General features: G+C 42.8%; 3 protein-coding genes across 6 annotated transcripts in view; 1 reads left to right on the forward strand and 2 right to left on the reverse strand.

The window, feature by feature from the left end:
• Positions 1-88: 88 nt before the first annotated feature.
• Positions 89-3,835, reverse strand: LOC137589037 (tetraspanin-8-like). The gene is made up of 9 exons (XM_068306424.1): positions 3,698-3,835; positions 2,941-3,006; positions 2,541-2,654; positions 2,372-2,446; positions 2,186-2,284; positions 1,999-2,085; positions 1,775-1,834; positions 1,605-1,688; positions 89-1,489 (listed from the first exon to the last, which is right to left on the reverse strand). Exons 1-9 carry the CDS (start codon positions 3,776-3,778, stop codon positions 1,385-1,387), a joined length of 771 nt encoding a protein of 256 aa, XP_068162525.1. The 5' UTR covers positions 3,779-3,835; the 3' UTR covers positions 89-1,384.
• LOC137589038 (ras-related protein Rab-19-like) lies at positions 2,168-8,695 on the forward strand. 3 transcript variants are annotated; one of them, XM_068306427.1, is made up of 7 exons: positions 2,168-2,696; positions 2,919-3,082; positions 4,414-4,617; positions 5,018-5,416; positions 6,497-6,680; positions 6,929-7,032; positions 7,105-8,695. In XM_068306427.1, exons 4-7 carry the CDS (start codon positions 5,222-5,224, stop codon positions 7,294-7,296), a joined length of 675 nt encoding a protein of 224 aa, XP_068162528.1. In that variant the 5' UTR covers positions 2,168-2,696; positions 2,919-3,082; positions 4,414-4,617; positions 5,018-5,221; the 3' UTR covers positions 7,297-8,695. The 3 variants fall into 3 exon arrangements, with proteins under 3 accessions (XP_068162528.1, XP_068162526.1, XP_068162529.1); XM_068306425.1 differs by lacking the exon at positions 2,919-3,082 and having other exon boundaries at positions 4,346-4,617; XM_068306428.1 differs by lacking the exons at positions 2,168-2,696; positions 2,919-3,082; positions 4,414-4,617 and having other exon boundaries at positions 4,836-5,416.
• Positions 8,696-8,914: 219 nt separating this feature from the next.
• The window catches only part of lrrc17 (leucine rich repeat containing 17), a 28,147-nt gene continuing 17,251 nt past the window's right edge, over positions 8,915-19,810 (reverse strand). For both annotated transcript variants that reach the window (XM_068306422.1, XM_068306421.1), the window contains 4 exons: positions 18,777-19,145; positions 17,060-17,555; positions 11,376-11,531; positions 8,915-9,625 (listed from right to left, as the gene is read on the reverse strand). In XM_068306422.1, the coding sequence (XP_068162523.1) occupies positions 9,183-9,625; positions 11,376-11,531; positions 17,060-17,555; positions 18,777-19,049 (1,368 nt within the window). In that variant the 5' untranslated portion in view covers positions 19,050-19,145 and the 3' untranslated portion in view covers positions 8,915-9,182. The remainder of the gene's footprint in view (positions 9,626-11,375; positions 11,532-17,059; positions 17,556-18,776; positions 19,146-19,810) is intronic.

A 19,810-nucleotide genomic window follows, 5' to 3' on the forward strand; every position in this document is an offset into this window, starting at 1 on the left:
CGTTCATAGATTAATTAGACAAACAAAACACAGCAAATCTCAAAAAAAAGAAAAATCCAACAGACATGAAGAGTAGGAAACAATGTGGCAGTGAACAAAAGGAGAAGCAGGTGTGGAGATGAGGCACAGGTGTGGAGATGAGGCACAGGTGTGGAGATGAGGCACAGGTGTGGAGATGAGTTTGACTCCGCCTCCTGCCACACTCCATTACTGTAAATCAACATTACACAAATACAGAACCGTGACACAAAGAACCTCAAGAAGAACAAGAATGACATTTTTTATTCTTGCTATTTACAAAATATCCAAGAAACTCATTCCAAAAAAAAAACAAAAAAAATGACAAATAAAATGTAAAAAAACAACATACATTGCATGAACGTGTTTGTTAGGCATTAATGGTTAAAGTGCACAGGTAGACATTGAATCTGCTGCGTCATCAGTTCTACAGTAGTGATGTGGAGCTCGAAAGGCTTCTGCGGTGAGAGCGGCGCCAGGATAGTTCCAGAATACTGATGACTGAAACTTCGTTTCATTTTGAAATCCAGTTTCAGAGGCGACATTCTTGTGGATTTACCGCGTGTCTACTGAATGTGCAACCGGGTGGATACAGACGACTTAGGATGAAATCAACAAACGTGGTTAAAGGAGAAACTGAACGATGCTCTGTGTGCTTCATAACAAGACATCAACACATTACAGCGTCTCAGAACGAGAGCTGCGCTCCTTCCTGAGAAACGACCATCGCTTGACATTAAATAAATGATTACAGTTCAACAAAATCACTTTGTAAACACTGTTTAGGAAAAGTGCTACATAAGGGGTTATAAATATTAGTATTTGTTCGGTTACTGGTTTCTCTAATGATGACATTTCTAGGAGTAAATAAGTCATGTATTGGTATTAAATATGCAAGTTTAAAAGGTTGAAATTGTTGAATTAAAGCTCTCAGTTCCAGTGATCATATAATAAAATTTATAATAGATCCTCAGAATAAAGGTTCAGCCCCAAACGAAGAGAAACAAACTAAATGTCTTATATAAAATCTAGATGAGATTACACTTAGAAATGTACACCAGGATGAGTTATAGCTACTAAATAAAAGAGGAAATGAGAGGATAGATTATCAAATATGGTAATTGCACCGTTTTTACAGCAGTAAGGCAAAAAATAAATCATTTAAAATTGATATACGCATGTAGATTACTTCCAATACCGCTGACATGCAATAATAGGAAACGATAATGTCGGCATTCGTTGCTATAGCGCAAAGCCAGGTATATGGTTTACAGCATAATTGTGTTTAAATGTGCAAATTCCAACCAGGGACTCTTCGTAACGACTCGTTTGTGTGTGGGGGGGGTCATCCAAACGTCTGTGGTGACTAGAAGGCACCGGGAACGTATCTGTTGGACTGGAGAAGAGCCATGAACTCCTGTTTCCTCTTTATCTGACCCATCAACTTGATGCTCATGACCAGTAAAATCACCTGGGGAGGAGAAACAGAAGGTGACACTGTGTCGTCTTCCCGACAGGAAGCGTTTGTGTCTTTCTGATATAATGAAAATTGATTATCTAGAACAGATAATGACAAGAAGAGTTACCCAAAACACTCCGCTGCCAAACTGGATCCCCATCGCCAGTGAGAACGCGAGCTTCAGCTCAGAAACGTAAATCGGGAGGCAAGGCTGAAGCAAAAAAGGACGTGGGTTTAAGATCAACAGGAAGTACAGCAGTCAGACAGAACAGAAGAGTTCTGAAAAAAGTCTGTCACCTCTTTATAAATATACTGGTTCTTTGGCGCTCCGAGCGTGGCGCTGCCCCGGAGTCGGATCTGAGGAGGGATGCAGAGGCATTAGGCTTTGTAATCTGGACCACCAAACTTGTTTAGATTATATACTTTATTGTCACCTTTACCAACTTACATGAATTTAAACTTTATAAAAATGTTTTTTACTTTCCATTTACTGCTTCTATTCCGACATTAAAGATACTCACACATCTTCCAGGGTAGTGACAGTTACAGGAGGCGGGAATGGAGGAACCCCAATCCTTGTATCCTTCGATTAGACCGCAGCACTCAAACTGACAAAGACAGAAACACACGAAAACTTTTTTTAACGTCGCCTCTTCTAATTTAGCAACCCAAGTTAATCTTATCTCGATTCTGAGGCCCTGGGGTTACTTCTTGCTGGATGCTGTACAGCAGCGTCCTGTTGGCTTTGCTGGTTCCGGTTAGCGGCATCATGGACAGCAGCTTGGACTCCTCTCGGACCACACGCTTCTGAAGAGGAAAGAAACCATAAATAAATAAAAAAGATTATGTTCGAATTAAATACTGCAATAAAAATGGTGCGTTCGGGTGCCGTACCTCGTATATATCTTGGTAACTCAACGCCGTTCTGATAATAATTGTTTGACTGGCTGCCGCCATTCCTGTTGCGTACTGCACACATATAAAAAACAAAACACAACAGAAAGCCGTGAATAAACATGATTTTTTTTTTGCTGTTTTTGACCCCTTAAGAGTTTTAATTTACCAGAATCAGACACCATCTCTTTCCTTTACAGGCTCCGAACACCCCGAGCACCGACAGCAGCAGGCAGCCGATCTCCATGATGTACATGATCACCACAGACGTACTGGACACCAGCTGAGGAGGAGAATAACAGCTGCAGCTGAGAGAGGGTCAAAGGTCAGGGTCGACTGTGGCGCCTGAAGATAATTCACCGTCTTGCCCCAAGGACGTTTCAATGAACAGATGTTAGCAAACGCAACGGCTTGAGATCACGTCGTCCAGACACGAAAATTAATACAAAACAAGGAAATAGAGACAATAACATTTCCGAGCATAATTAAATAAATTAATTTAATGTAGTGAATAACATCTGGACTGAAGATTATTTCCATTCTTCAGAAGAACCTCTGGATTAACTTACTTTGCCGGTTTCCATGAGGTCTCTGTGCCAGGCGACTGTCATGGTCAGCATGAAGAAGCACAGCGCCTGTGGAGGAAAATAAAAACGTCAAAATTAAGTTCGCAAACTGCAGCAAGAAGAAATAAATGTCAGATTATGGGATGTAAGTATTTAAAAATGTGTCTAAATGAGTGCAAAACCTGTGAACATGTTCACAATTAATCCTCTGACGTTTTAAAGCCGTGCTGCCTTCAGGTGCCACCCCTCCCGGGAGGAGAATAGAGCATCACAGGAGCCTAATAATAATGATGAAATAATAGCCTTCACGGGACAATGATATCCCGGACGAATCGAGGCCTAGGTGCATATGACCCCCCCCCACACACACACACACACACACCGTCTGGAAACACTGGCAGTGCATGTGAAGGCATCACAGATGTATCAGATGGGTGGGGGTGGGGGGGGGGAGTCGGTGTGAGGAGGGATGGAAATGACACATCTTCTCTCTACATGCGTGTTATTATCAATACTGTGACGTCACGGTGGTGTCGGTGAGCCTTTCTGATCACTTTGTTGACGCACACCCTCCAGATACTTTGCTATAAGATGCACCGCAGGCGTCGTGATGATGGAGGCGGCGCGCTGCAGCACGCAGACCCGAATGACCCCCCCACCACCACCACCACCACCAAATAACGGCAAAACAGATATTTAACCAATTACATCATCTCTAGTATTAAATTATTTTCAAAAGCTTTTGGGGGTGTTTACCTACCATATGCACAGCATTGGCGAATATAAACGGCCTTTTCAGGCTGGTTTTCTCCGCCACCACGACCACCGCGCTCCGGTGCATCCTGCCGCGTCTCTCCCGGGGGGGGGGGGGCCTCCAGTCGGTCTTTTACATAAAACAGTCTATTAACGCTGTAGATGCGGCTTCAACTGTAAGTAAGGGCTTCTGTTTATCCGCACAGGACGTCACCGTGACGTCACGGCCGGAGATATGGATGGATGTTTGGTGTCGCGTTCAGGTGCAGTCCGGAATGTTTGGTTTCAATCGGATGAGCGCGCCTTTCGGTTGTTTTTTTTTTGTTTTTGTTTTTGTCGCGATTAAAAGCGTTTATTTTTGTTGTTTAATGAATGTCTTGATGTGATAATTAAGATAAATAAATAAACACGACACTCAAGAATGTTCCACAGCTGCAGTAATTATATAAAGTAATTATAACGTGACAAGAGCAGTAATCCTCCTCTGCATGAACTGGCATGACCTCTGATGATCCCGATGCACCTGAATCCAGCACGTAAATTCAGTTTTACTTGATTAAATGATGTCGTTCAGGTCACAGAAGTTGTAATTCAATTGTTTAACGTTGAATCTTTTGATAGTTGACCATAACTTAAAATTATCCTCTATGTTTAGGACGATTCTGCCGAGTTCCTCTTCTGAATCCTTTCAAACTGACTGCATTTCCCATGATTCCTCTGCAGCGCCGGGGCTGGGCTGGCAGTAGAACAGGTAGGGCCGGTTTCTATTGTTTCTGCAGGTGCAATGACGAGAGCGGGGGAAAGGAATCGACGCAGGATGTCAAGTAAGAACAGAAAGAAAACTGATGACAGAAGCAGACGGAGATAAAGAGAGAGGGAAGGAACAACAGGGGAGGAAAGGGGGGAGGAAAAACGTCCCTACGACAGGTGAGTCGGACAGGAACCCGGATTGAGCATCTCTTCCTTTTATTCTAAGCAGAGTTCCTCTTTTCTTTCTACGCTAAACCTGAGCTGGAGGGAGGATAAATAGGATGGAACGTATTCATTACGTCTTTTGACGAAACGCCAAACCTCAGAAGGAGCTGAGAGGAGCGGCAAGGGGTGTGGGGGGGGGTGTGGAGGGGCGGGACGCGACATAGAAAGGATATACCTGCGGGGTTTAACAGCTGATACAAACACAGGTGATTCTTCCACGCTGTTGGTTTTGAACCGACAACTTCTGGGTCGTCTGAATTTGATTCTGGAGGTTGATTTTCAGGCGCTTTGAGACAGAAAACATTTCACAGCTTCAAAAATTCTCTCAAAAAGCCCTAAACTGGTTTTACAGGTTGCACGTGGACCAGTTTCATCAAATGTAACCTACCTGGTGGAAATCTACTCTGGTGGTCAGCTGGAGTTTGGGCTGGAAGGAGGAACACCCAACGCAGGAGCAACTTTCCTTCCTAACCCATCATCTCTCGCTGAGTCTTCTACAGCTTGAGGTCATCCTCAAGTATCCCATTTTGGAATCAGACTCTGCTGTGACTCCACTATGCAGGCCCCGGGTCCAGAACACGACGACTCCTTTGACTTCCTGTTTAAGATCGTTTTGATCGGGGACTCAAACGTAGGGAAGACCTGCGTGGTTCAGAACTTCAGGTCGAAAACTTTCTCGGAGAAACAGCAGAACACCATCGGGGTCGATTTCAGCGTCCGAACGTTGGACATCGAGGGGAAGAAAGTGAAGGTTAGTGCTGTGTGTGTGTGTGTGTGTGTGTGTGTGTGTGTGTGTGTGGTGGGGCCACATGGGGACATTTTGGGCTCCCCCCCAATATTCACACCTTTCTCTATGGACGGTTATAATCAGGTTATAACCGTCCATAAGAAACAAACAAACTTCTCCCTGCATTTTGTTGTTAATCCAAAACAGGTTTATAAACCTGTAAATAATGCAAATAATCCTTCCTGGAGGATTAAAACGGATTAAATTCCACTTCCTTAAATGCCCTGGAATGTATTCTGGAGTCTTAAATGACAAAATGTCCGGATTTGATCTCAGAGCTATTTTTAGGAGTGTTTATTTCCTATTTTTGGGTTTCAGTTCAGCTACGGTGGCCTGGAAGCTCCTCATCTGCTTTCTTCTCACTGTATTTTCCTAAAAGTCTAGATTAATTTGGGCTCTAAACGTCCCAATCCTTATCGCGGGTTGTCTCAGAGTCGGCCGGGCCTGGCGGCGACAAGCTGCGCAGCATTCTTACACATCTTTAGTTTTCAAAGCTTTTAATGAAGCGCTGCTCAGATGGGATGTTTTACAGATTAGGGGATAAACCACAGGTGTCGGTTAAACCGAGGCCTACAAACTGGTCAAACCAGCAGCTCACGTGAAGGACCCGTCCGTCAAGTCTCTCTGCTCCAGGATGAGTGAGACGAGCGTAAACCTGCAGGGTTCTCAAGGGGGAACAGAAAGACGTCAGAAGTCACTTCCTGCATTGATATGTCATATTTTTGAACCCTTTTTTGACGATTGTATGCAGGATTTTGATGTTTTAAAGATGCATTTTCACACATTTTTAGTGCTCAAACCAACACAATCAAACAGAGGGAGCTGGTTCCGCACTGGTTGCCATGTTAGCAGTTGCCATGTTAACTCATCTCAAGCTCAGGGAGGCTATATTCTGCAGAGGGATGGCAAGGAACATGAAACACTCTTTCCAATGCGTGTTTGTGCGTGTTTGTGTGTATTAGTGTCTTGCTATTGTGTTTTTATTGCTCGCATCCGGTCAGCCGTTGGTATTCGTTGCTGTAATTCCTTGTTTGTGTGCGACAGATGCAGGTGTGGGACACGGCGGGGCAGGAGAGGTTTCGCACCATCACCCAGAGCTACTACCGCAGCGCTCACGGCGCCGTCATCGCCTACGACATCACCAGGCAACCCACCTTCGACTCAGTGAGCCACTGGATCAAGGAGGTGGAGCTCTACGGGGCAGCTAATGTGGTGCTAATGCTAATAGGTGAGTGAGGGCGACACCAGGGGTGTCAAACTCCTTTCCACTGAGGGCCACATCCGTATAATGGCTGTAATCTAAGGGTCAGATGTAACTCGAGTTAGACACATGTGTATTACATGACACACTTCAAATAAAAACAACTTTATAGATATACTACATGCATTTATGTCACTTTTAACTCTTTCAGGGCGTTGAAGGCGACCTGCATGTGTTGTGTTGACATGTCTCAGCTCTGTTTGTCTACAAAACAGGTAACAAATGCGACCTGGAGCAGCAACGGGAGGTGTCTTTCCGGAAAGCCTGCAACCTGGCAAAAGAGAGAGGCCTTCTGGCTGCTCTGGAAACGTCAGCCAAGGTAATGAATGCATATAAAAGGCAAAGATGTAGGTTAAATTAGGATCTAAAGGTTCTTCTTTGCTGCATGTAGGAGAGTCAGAACGTGGAGGAGGCCTTCATGATGATGGCCAGAGAGCTGATGGCGCGCAACGGCCTCCACGTCCAGCAGGGCGATGCGGAAAGCGACGCCAATCCTCGGATTCTCCTGCGGGCCAACTCTCGGCCGGTTAACGACATCGCCGGCGCCTACGCGCCGCCACCAGAGAAGAAGACGTGTTGCTGATTTCACAGAGGAAGGAACACTAAGATGAGGAGCGGGATGAAGGACAAAGGAGGAACGGAAGACGATCCAATGATTCACGTGGAATACAGCTGGAAAAACCTCGAAGACCTTGAAAGTTTATGAACTTTCACCAATGTTTGAGAAAGGACTCGAATCATTTCTTAATCTTTTCTGTGATTTATCTGAAGCATGAGAGATGAACAACAAGGAAGTGAAACCAGGTATGTGAAGTCATGCTGCCTGCAATCAGTGTTGGAAAAAAAGACAAAATTAATTCACATCAAATACATTTAGTCTGATTTTTATCCCCTTACAGCTGATTTAATATCATTTACATTTGTGATTGTTACTGTTTCAAAGGTTTGCACTCCAAAAAGTGCAGGGATGCACGATATATGTTGGGCGGACAAATGATTCTACTGATTATGGGACATATACCTGATCAATATCGATCATATCTGTGAAATTACAGCCAATAACTAGAGTAACACCTATAACATGAAGCTCAGTGTGTGATGTGTCTATGATGAGCCATATGGTTCAAAAATATCCCGGAGAACCTGTTACGAGCCAGAAGACTGACAATTATTCATCTTAGTTTGACTTTATCTTTCACGTCTTGACATCCTTATTAATTTCCCGTCGGTTGATGCGATGAAACAGAACAAAGTTGGATTTCCATGAATGTGTTCTGTGGATTTTAAGACTGCCAGGATTTTAAAAAAAATACACGAAATGAAAGAAGTATTTTAGAAACTTGCTGGGCCTTCGACGGATCACTTCGCTGTGGAACCGCAGGTTGGTTGCTCATCACCTCAGGCAATAAATGGAATTTAAAACATGTGGAACTACATCAAGAAAAAATAATGACGTATTTGCACGCAACCTTGTAAACAGGAAAACACCTTTAAGGCTCAAATTGGTGAAGGTTACTTCCTGCTGAAGTGATAGTGATAGTGATAGTGAACAGTGAAGTGATACCAATGACAAGGCCGAGCTGGCAGTCACGGCTCTGGATTTGCACTGATTATGTTCTTGGTACTGTGGTACTTTTAACCTCCCTGAATATTTATTGATTTATCAATCGTGGGGAAAAAAAATTGATGTCCAAGATGAAATTTTTGCACCATCTGATTGATTTTTGATTATATCTCATCTTTTTTTATACATATATTGAGCAAAAAGATAAAAATGATTTCCAATATTAAACAATCTGATCTCTGTTTTTGTTCGTCCCAGAGAAGAAATTAGTTCATCGTGAGAAAAATGTGGCGCCATACGTCTGCTGCTGTGTGTTGGTCTTTCATACACTAGGGGGCGCTGGTAGATAGCTTGTCCCACTTTTGGCTTTTAGAAAAAAAAAAAATCAAATAATGACCCCCATATATATTTGCCCCCCACCCCCCACACCAGTCATGTTTGATGCCACTGTGGGGTAAATAAATCCATATATTTTTTCAAACATTAAATTGGCTTCTGTCAAAAATAAAACATAATAAAACAATTTTTCAGAAAAAATAGACATATTTATTTCCAGAACACAGGCTGAAAATGTCATACATTAATTAATACATACTTTCTTTTTTTTTCAAAAACTACTTTTTTTTTTAGAAGAAGAAAAATTAGATCCTGGACTCAAAATAACTAACAGAAATATGAGAGCAATTGTTTTTTTTTTAGATCTGATACAGACTGGATTGAAAATGCAAAAAGATGAAATTTAAAAAAAAACGGCATTTCCTAAATTTATAATCTACGGGTAAACGTAATGATATTGGCACTAATAATCTTTTCTTTTGTCCATTCACACAACTAAAAAGACAACTTCGTACTTTAACGTCTACCTTTGGGACTCCATGTTTCAGCGTCTCCAATCCAGCGCCGCTCTAACTCAACCTGATGATCTCAAACTTGTTGAGCTTCTTCTTTTTCAGGGGTCGAGGCAGACGCTCTGCCTCCCCTTCGCCCGTCTCCCCTGCCACCTCCTGTGCCTCATTATTTGTTCCCTCTTGTCCCCCTGGTCCCGTATCCACCCTGCCAGTCTGTCTATCCTTTGGACATTCCCCGTTGTAGGTCTTGACATAATCCTCGACCCTCCAGCCCCTGAACTCCTGCGGCTCGGAGCAGAGCAGGCCGGTGTAGAAGATGCCCGGGTGGTGCTTGAGCCAGTAGATCAGGTAGTGGATGTTGTAGTCGCAGATCCAGGGGTTGTTATCCAGGGAGAGCTTCCGTAGGAAGTAGAGATCCTCCAGCACGCCGTACTGGAAGTACTGGAGGCTGTTGTTGGACAAGTCGAGCTCACGGAGGTACAGCAGGCCTGCAAATGCAGCTGGGATGGGAGGAAAGAGTGGGAGAAAATTAGATCACCATTCCATCCTTACCTTTGGTTCACCTGAGAAATCAGAAATCACAGAGAATATTGAATAAATCTAAACCAGATGTTTGAAATAAAGGGAGAAAACGCTGAGAATAATAAGGAAATATCAGTTTCAGGTTTTTCAGAGGATTGGACCATCAAAAAAGTCAATAAAAGTTACCATTAAAAAGTTATCACTGTTTTGAAACTTGTTGTGGCTGAAATAAGTAGCCACAAATTCTTAACCTGGAGTTAAAAAGGGGGACTGTTGTAGAAACTTAAAAGCTTCCAGACATTGTTTGCAGTCTGGATAATGGGGCAGTAGAGACTGGTGTATGTTGTCTGAAAGCCTCAGGCCTAGCTTTACTCTTCACAGCACTGAGGAGGAGGAGCAGGAGGAGGAGGAATGGAGTATGTGGAGCAGAAACAAGTAGAACGATATTGTGAGAATAAAGATGGACTGAGACCAGGAATTGAAAAATCATTTGAAAGCCATTTCTTAAATAATAATATTCTGATATTTTTACGTTAAAATATGTTGACTGGCTGTGTCAATGCAAACTAACTGCAGTATTCAAGTCTAACCACCAGAGGCAGCGGCGTTCAGAATGCTTCTAATCAAAAGAAGACAAATTGTTTGATATCGATGCAGGGGTCAAGTAGGGGTCCATTTCAAAGGAGGAGGAGAGCGAAAAACTGGTCGATATCAAAAAATATAAAGTTTAAATCTGACATGACTGATGGTGTTCTGTGCAGAACTGGTTCTTTTTCTTGGCAGGAACTTCCCTGGAATTTCTGCAGATCACCTGACAACTTACACAATGCATTGATTACAACACAACATCCACGTTTTATACCATATGACAAAACAACCGACATCAGAACGCAACAGATGTGATCAATATAACTCTGAACACAACTGCCAAGTGTCTGGTCACCATAACTACAGATAACACTATTACACAAGTTCATGCTAATGTTACAGTATTCTAAAGAGGACCTGGGGATGTATCCAGCCTATACAGACATTTTTCTGACAGATGGGGTTTCCACATGGTCACAATTTCTAAAATTTCATAGCCACTGGAACTTCAGAGCCAGATTTACCTTCAAATATACTTTCCTGTAACTAAATTATCATTTGAACCACAACAGTCTGGCTCAGAACTGGCTAAACCAATAATGACTGACAGAGAATCACCCAACCATGCCAGAGCCTTTGTCTTCCCTGTTTATTCTTGTTTCCTTCTTGTTCTGGTTTTCCTCCACATGAAAAAATCAGAACCGAGCAACCTCTCGGAAATGACAGTAAACATGTTGGGGTTTTTTAAACTCCAAACTGGAACATGATTAGAGGAAAAGTCAGAATGGAGACCATATGTCACTGGAAATCACAAGCTCTCCTGTTTATACACAATTTACCCTTCGGTGTCCAAATGTTCTCCATCACGACGGAGCAAGATTCAGAGATAAGAGCGTGAGTTTTTTTGGGTAATGAATAAAACGACATGGCTATTTAAAGAACTTCCCTTCTGGACTAAACATTATTAGCCTTGAGTAATGAGTCCTCAGAAGCGGAGGCAGAACCGGCATTTGGAGCAGATGTTCCGCTTCGGTGAAACACGTGTGTCTGATGAAATACTCATTTTTAATCATTTCCTTCGTCTCTATCGATATTGGGAATCGGATGTCTGGATAATCAGAATATATTTGAGGTTTCTACCTGTGTCTATATGGTGTAGGCTGTTGCCGCTAAGGTTGAGCTGCTTGAGGTCCTTGGACAGCAGGAACTGTTTGGGCCTGAGGTGTTTGATGCTGTTCCTGGACAGATCCATCTTCACTATGTCGGACGGCAGGTCGGATGGGATGTGATTCAAATCTGCAAAAGAAGGAAAAACAAATATGCATCATTCTTTTTGGAGGCTGATGTGCACAAGCTGGAGAACTGGAAATCCAATCTGTCCTCATATGTTTTCAAGATAGTGTGTGGGTTGTACAAGAGTGTGTGTCACGTCTGAACCAGGTAGGAGTCTTTTCGATCTCTTCTAGTGTTTCCAACCTGTGGAAGAGCATCTTTGAATGTTCCATATATTCCAAGTCCAACAACAGATCATTCCCTTTTAAGTTCCACATGTTTTCCTCCAACAACTAAAAGCTAAAAAGTTGAATTTTGAACTGAAAGCCAGACGATAAACAGGATCAGACAAGGTAGACGACTTGGTTCATGAAATGAAACAAAAATACTTTCACCTGTCAGTATCTGCAAAACACAAAAACGGTCAAACACATCTGCTGCTCCGATCACATTGCACCTCCGTAAAACATGTGTGGGTGGCCCCGGCAAAGCGTATCACCAAAACGAGCACGGGTGATTGTTTCTGAAGGAATTGTCGGATGGTTGCAGAGGAGAGGAAACGAGAGTGTGTCTAGGCAGCGAACAACGACCGAAATCCAATCAGAAGAGGTTTATTCTGACATAAAGAGCCTGCTGGGGTTTGTGTGTCTTTGTGCAGTCATGCATACACGAACACCGCCAGGTTTCTGCACAATTATTTACACGGAAGGTATAATTTGCTCAGTGAGAAGTCCTTTTGCAGTACAGATGTTGAACTCGTGCCTTATTAGCAACAGTAGTCATCATGGAGGAGGTACGGTACCATTAATCTTCAGTCACAGGTGTGGCAGAGATGTGACCTACTGTTCAACGATGGCAGCTGGTGGAGACGTGTCAAAAGACTTGGGAGTCTCTTAAGTTGCACAAGCCGCCAGTCTTCTGCAGTGAAGACTTTGAGATCTAAAGGAAATCCCACCTTGCCTCAGGTGTATAAGCGTCTACAACTCTGTCCAAGAAGACGGCAGCCCTGTCAGATGTCAAGAGACGAACACCCAGGTTTTCAAATGTTCAGATCCCCCCAAAAAATATCCTCAACACAAGACGGATTGATCAGCGTTTTACAGCAAAATGACTTTCAGCATTACGTCTTGGAGCTGGATGTGTTTTCAGGAGATCAAACATTTTAGCAGGAGACCTTGGGGTCTCTTCTGAGATCTCATTTTCTTACTTTAACAGCTGCGTCTCTCTGGAGGAAACGCTTGAATGGAGAAACACACGGAGCGAAGGAGGAATTTTAGCAAACATGTCAGGAAAGTCGCTGTTTTTTCGATGACTTTGGTGCAAATCTGAACATATGTCCTTCAACTTTTCCATCCCAATAACAGAATCGCTTTGCTGCTACAGGGACTTTGTCCAATTGCTTCTTTTATAAATCAAAGTCAAACCAATGGCTGTTATTGTTTAGTATGATTCAGACTAGACGTTTAAAATACAGTACTTAGGGAGCAGGATTAAATGAGACAAGATTCCAGAGTGATGAGTCTCCATTATTGGTTCATGAAAACTATTCAGTAGTATAGCATGGCTTTACCGTATAGCAGTAACTGTGCAGCAGTCTTTGCACACTTTGGATGATTTAGTAGGTGTGTAGAACATTAATGTGGACGCTTATCGGAGGTTAGAAAAAATCTGCAGTCGGATTTTTTTTTCAGGTTATGTAACGTCTTGCAAAGGTGCTCTCATTGGGAGCTATTTGGAGCGGGTATAGCAACATGTTTCCCCTTTAGACAGCAGCAATGAAAGCAGCTCATTTTTTACAGTGTTGACGTGACTACTCGGGGCAGTAAAGGAGATTTTTACGGTCTGTAGTCTTTTCCTTCTACAATTTAGTGTGCTGAATTGGGGAAAATGTTAAATATTAGCTAAACATTTAATGTGAGGTCACCTCAGCCGCTTAACTCCACATTAAATGACACCCGACCAGAAGGAGAAGAGGATTTATAATGTATAGAAGTTGTTTGTCAAACAGGATGGTTCATGAAGTGGCCTCCATGTCTTAGGATAAATATATTCTGTTTATTACAGCTACACTATCGATCATCCTGAAGCCCCTGCTTGATCCGGGTTGCGGTCTTTCCCATCAGGTTAGACAATGTCGATTCAATTACCACCGATTCTACGTCTTACGTCATCCTATCCATGCATTCAGTCTAAAGATACAGAGGCAGATGAGAGGTCTTATTCTAAACATGCTGATGGTTGTGTTTATAGGATATCACTATTACAGCCACCCGACTAGGGCTATGGTCTCAAGGGGTCTTGAGGTTTATTACCCTGATGCTGTATCTCATGATGACAACAGACTAAAACAGTGTGGTTTTCTGTGGCTATACTTATCCTCCACATCATAGACTTCCAACAAGATGCAATTGCCTTTTTTGCCCATGTCACCACAACAGGAGTGGCTTAGGGTAAGAAAACATCCAACAAACACACATAGATAACTTTGACAGATGTAACTCTTGGCTATTCTCATGTTTTTAGTTTGTTGTCATACTGTTTCAACAAAGTTTCACCTCATCATGAAATATTTCTTTGGTAAAGTCAGAACCTCAGAAGCCATTTCGTAACAGATTCATCATCGACTATCTCAGTCTTGCTAAAGTCACGTCAGATAATCTCTATTTTTCCTGCTGACAAAAGGGCGACCAAGGCGATCCACATATCGCCATGTTTGAAGACATGAGTGTGACTGGACAGCATCCAACCAGCCATGTGCTTGAACCACCTTTCCAAAACACTTGAAGTTTATATGAAGGATTTATGTTATGTTAACTTCTTGACATCATCGTTCTTTAAGTCAGAGGCCAGACACAGTCCGAAACAATCAAGTCCACCCTATCGACGGGTCTCTGAGCAGCGCCGTGAGATATGTGTGTGACAAAAAAAAAGGAAAATAAGCAGATTTCAGTCGTGTTATCATTAACTGGGACGTCTGGAGTTTCAGGACACGGTTTCTCATTTCTACGTCGGTCCAGATCAGTTTGATTTGCTGCACAAGACAATAATAACAAACCAGCAACTCAAGGTCATTTTTCCGTCTGGGTTCAAGCCAGCGGGACATGTGTGAGGAAGCAACAACACCAGATGTATCCGAGTAAAAAATAGCCTCCATGTGATTACCACTAGCTGGGGTTCAACAATGCGTCCACTGATTAGAACGGTCAGAGTCTGACGAATTTTGAAGGCAAATCTAGATATTTCCAGAGAGAATCAATCCCAGATCTCATCTTTGAGAAATATAACCCAAAGATGTCCCATATTAACTCTGACCGCTCGTGGATCTCCAGTGGGACTGACATGGAGCCTGAAATCTGCTGTGGTTCACCTCACACAAATATTGGACTCCAGAACATGTTTCTACTCAGGTTTTATTCTCCGTCCTCCATACCTCCACCTCCACACATTCATGTTCAACTGCTTCGTTTGTTTTCACTCCACTTTCACTTAAACGCACCGCTTTTTATGTCAATTTGGAAAGTCTAACCGCAGCTAATTCAACTTAATTCAGTTCTGTTAATGCCAAGTCAGCAAAACAGGCCAACATTATAAATTAACTTCGTGGTGAAATTTCTGGTGTAATGAATATCCCTAAGATTAAAAACGACGTATTTAATTAAATGACCACAAACCTAACACAAAAAAGGTACCATGTGGAGCTTTTTGACCGCAAATCTCACTGAGAACCAATGTATGGGTTTATAAAATTAGAAATTAAAAGTGAAACGCAGTTCAAAATGTTTCTGTGTATCATTTTGTATCAGAAAAATTAAGAATTTCTAGGTTATACAACACCAAATGTGCAGCAAACACATGTTATATACTGCAGCTCAATGGTATGGACATACTTGCAAATCATCTGCATTGCGTTAAGCAACATTTGCACATCGCATATCAATTTCATTGTGGGGGCATGGTTTGAAGAGAGACAGGAAGTTGAAATTTATTACTGGCAAAAAAAGAAAAAGTGGTGAAACATCTGGTAGAGGTAGAAGAGAGAGTTAGCCTGTGAGCAAACGGAGTGCTACAGTAGGTCAAAATCCAAAAATCAAGTCCTTCAGTCAAAAAAAAAAAAAAAGTCGGAAAATATGCTAAAAAGTGTCCTCAAGCAATTGCACAACACAGATGCTGCATTGTGTGGGTTTGGCTTGTCAGTGGTGTATGAAAGATTTCTTTCTGTGGAGGGCATAAGCTCCCCATTTACAGATGCATTTAACTGCTCATTTAATTCTGGGAGCTCACTCTGTCTGAAGTGTGGACAGAGACCATCTTTCAATTTGGTGCACTGACGGCGGATGCTACTGAGGCGATGGCGGAACCTTGTTTAAGTGCTTCGAAGACAAGGGAAATAGATGGGGTTAGCGGGAAAGACAGAAGAAGAAGATGATGACGAAACTGTCAAAAATACTTGTAAATTCCTGTATTCAGTTTGTCCTTGAAAATCAACACCAAAATAAACTTTTTATGGTCCGCTGGAGGAGTTACAGTCTGATAGCAATGCTCATGGTGGCATTTTTAACTGACAGGAAACCAGATGTGGAAACTGGAAGAGGAAAGAAGCCCGGAAAAGCACTTCCTCTCTCTTCTCTAATCCATTTATTTTCATCTACACCTGCCAGGTTCTATCTTTTCTGCAGCTTTCTACCTTAACTGACTCAGTGTGAACACCACAAACACAAACAGACCACAAGCAAAGATGCCAGGACTATTATCTGCTTCCAAAACTTCTTGTACAACAAAGGTCTGCAGAAAATTTTGCAAATGCATGATTCAACATAGGATATAATAGATGGGAGATGATGCTGGAGCAATGCAGTTGCATAAAATAACCTTAAATACCATAAAAATAGGGTAAAATATTCTCAAGTAACAGTTTGGAGAACAGCAGCCTGCTCTTTGCCCTCATAAAAAGTTGAGACGCCCCATGTGGCAGACTCAATAAGACAAACACGCTCTGCTTGCTCAGCCCAGATGAAATCAAAATGTTAGACGACAAACCTGTGCCCAATTTCATTGGACAGGCGTGAATGACTCCACACCGCAGAGCGCCAAGTAATCCCAACAAAAGTACCTTTCATATAAAGTACTCCTACGCCAAGGCAGTCGTTTTGTTGTTGATATATTTGCCAGGAAAATACATTTTTGGTTGCACATGAAAACCCATCAGATAAGTAGAAAAGCGAGAGTGGCTGATTCAATTTAAGTCTGGCAAATAAAAAGTGAACACAGACAAATTTGAGTATTTAGTTTGATTCAAGTCGGCCCTTTGGTATTACTATTGAGCTGGTGGAAGAGCAGTTCTTTGAGCTAAATGCTAAGATTAGCAGAAACACACACTTGCAATATTGAATGCTTAACAAGTTCAGACTATTACTTTAGCATGTACACATGTTTTGGTGCAAATTAGCACAGAAAACAAACTGCAGCCGATGCTGACGATGATGTCAGAGTACAGGAGAGTACGTTTGCGATGTCAAGAAATGTTAAAATGAAGAACTTGACAGCCGTCTCACCTTTGCTGTTGCAGTCCAGCAGAGGTTTGGGGAACATGTAAGTGTGGCACATGGACGTGGCCTCTGGTTTTAGTTTGATTGACGGAGGTTTTGGTTGTTGACCTCCGCCACCTGGTCTGCTGTCCACCTGGTTGTCCCCAGCGCACAACAACTCCACCCTCAGCTTCTTCAGCTTCTGGCCCCTGAGCGACAGCGGCTCCGCACACTTAGCGTAGTTGCCCAGATTGCGGTTGCTCGGCACCTGCAGGGTCCTGACCAGACTGTCCAGTGGGCAGCGGCAGCTCCAGGGGTTGTCATAGACACGGAGGTAGGTAAGGCGGGGCAGGGGGAGCAGCACCTCCTCAGAAGCCGTTCTCAGCCCGTTGTGCTGGAGGAGGAGGGTGGTCAGCTGGGAGAGGCCGCTGAACGCACCGTGCTCCACCATGGAGATGTCGTTCTGCTGGAGGTCCAGGCTCTTCAGCTGGGTGAACTGGGAGAACATGTTGTCCCTCAAAACCTGAAGGAGGAGATGTCCATTATTGGTTTGTGATTGCAAGTTCCATATCTCGTTTTAGATATGCAGCAAATCTACAATTATGTAGATTTTGGAGCCAAAAATGGATATTGTGAACTAGAATCTTAAGATGAAATGTGATTTTATCCAAACCCTAGCCTGGCTGGGGCACAGGTTTGTCACAAAAGTGCTTAACTTCAGCATAATATTTCAAAATATCTGTGGTTTGCAGAAAAAGTAATGGAAATGGCCACATATACGTTTTTCCAATGCACATCTGCATTAACAAGTAAACGCAGATTGAGTCCAAACAAACTGTTAGCATTAGCATGTGTTAAAGTTTGCTGGGTGAAGCCAGAAGGAAGATGCTAACTTGTAATTAAAGTCACACGGTGTCCGAAGGGACCAATCAGGGAACTGCAGGAAGTAAATGAATAAATAGTGAAAAGCTCCAAAGCAAGTCTCAGAATCTGTGATTCCTGATCTTGGAAAGGAAAACTATGAGTCATGCCAGCTCTAAAGGATACCGCTGTGTCCTTTAAACAATGAGAACCAGATTTAATCCACATAATCCTGGGAAAAATAATCACCTCTCAAGTTCTTAAATGTTGCAGGACGTTCACCAGATGGTTGATCACTTTCTTGTGATGGACAGGTGTAAAGTGGGTTGTTAGAGCCTTGTGGAAGCAATGCTACTTAGCCAGAATGGGTTTTTTTTTAAAACTGACTTGAATCCACTCATGTATTTTCACTGGTTCAAATTCTAGTTTTATATCTTCCTAAATTTATGCTGAAATATAGATCATTCTGTTGTCGTCTCATTGTTCTTTCAACAAGCCGACACGGTAAATTTTATAGGTGAAAGAAAGGAATAATTATACTTGTAATTCAAGAGTTTAGTTTATGACCCTTCGTATTTTATTAGCAAACCTTTTTGTTGCCTTCTCAACACCTGCGACACACACGTGCCGTCTGCTCACATTCGTACACACAAACACACAGAAAATAATGTGTGTTTGATCCTGGACTCAAATAAATGGTGCACAGATGCTGTAGATAACAACACGCTAGCTGGGTTTGGGGTCGAAGTGAGACTCATGACAGTCTCAGAAAATTGATGCATTATTCCGCATCGGTTCATCCTTGATTTTCTACAACTGGACTGCAGCAGGTTGTCTCCAGCTTTCTGCTTCATATTCATGAGAGGAAATCGTCCGTCCGTACCTGAATCTTATTTCTCGCCAGCAGCAGGTGATGAATATCCGTGGGCCAGTCCTGCATCACGGTGGTCAGCTGCCTGTCCTGGCAGTCCAGGTATTTTTCTCCCGCCTCCATGTATTCCTTACACTCCTGAGAGTGACGTCTGGTCACTGAGGCCCTGTCCCGACCCCGAACGTGACCCCCGGCCCCTCTGTCCACATCCCCAGACCAGGGGCCTCTTCGGGGCTCCGCTGACCGAAGGAGCAGCAAGAAGAGGAGAGTGGCGAGGAGGCGCATGATGGCAGAAGAAGGGAGGAAGGGAGGTCTCTTTTGATTAAGTCAGCTTTGGAACAGGGGTAATTGGTGTGGCGGGACACAGGAAGCCGGTCACAGCTGTTTGAATGAAGAAGAGAACACAAGAAATCACTTTAAAGGTCAATCCAATCACACATTGGTTTGTAATTTAGCCTTTTAGCTAGCTAGGTTTATGTTCCGTGAGACATTTTTCAGGATGTGGAAATAAAAGAGATGAACTTTCCATTTGCAATCAGTTAGACTCTCTGAATGTTTATTAGAAAGACATAAGGATGCTTCAAAAGTGTGTTTCGCATAAGTTGCTGGATCCAAAGACCGCCAGGGGTTTGACTGAGTTGCATGCTGATAAGTCAAATAGTGGGACGGCACATGTTGAAAGAATTAGTGGGGAGGTAGGGTGACGGGAAAACAGAGGTAGAGGATTGGGGGTGGGGGTGGGGGGGCAGGAAACTGAGTTTGAAGGAGCAGAATGAGACATTTGTTAAGTGCTAACATGTCGCAGGTTAAAATGTGGTTGCAATAAAAAAGATCTGTCCAGGAAACCAAGCGAGGTTTTTGACTTATTGGATCAAACCTGGATGTTTTGTCTTTTTTTTGCACCTGCTAAAAACAATAATGTTCTTTCATTTGATGCTCCTACCTTCACGGTTTTCATCTCAATTTTGATTAATCTCAGTCATCCTTTGGCGTGCAGGACATCTATTCATGCGAATCTGAATTCCTTCTGTTCACACCTGAGGTGT

Source organism: Antennarius striatus, chromosome 22, assembly GCF_040054535.1.
Source record: "Antennarius striatus isolate MH-2024 chromosome 22, ASM4005453v1, whole genome shotgun sequence".
In the NCBI taxonomy this organism is placed as follows: domain Eukaryota; kingdom Metazoa; phylum Chordata; class Actinopteri; order Lophiiformes; family Antennariidae; genus Antennarius; species Antennarius striatus.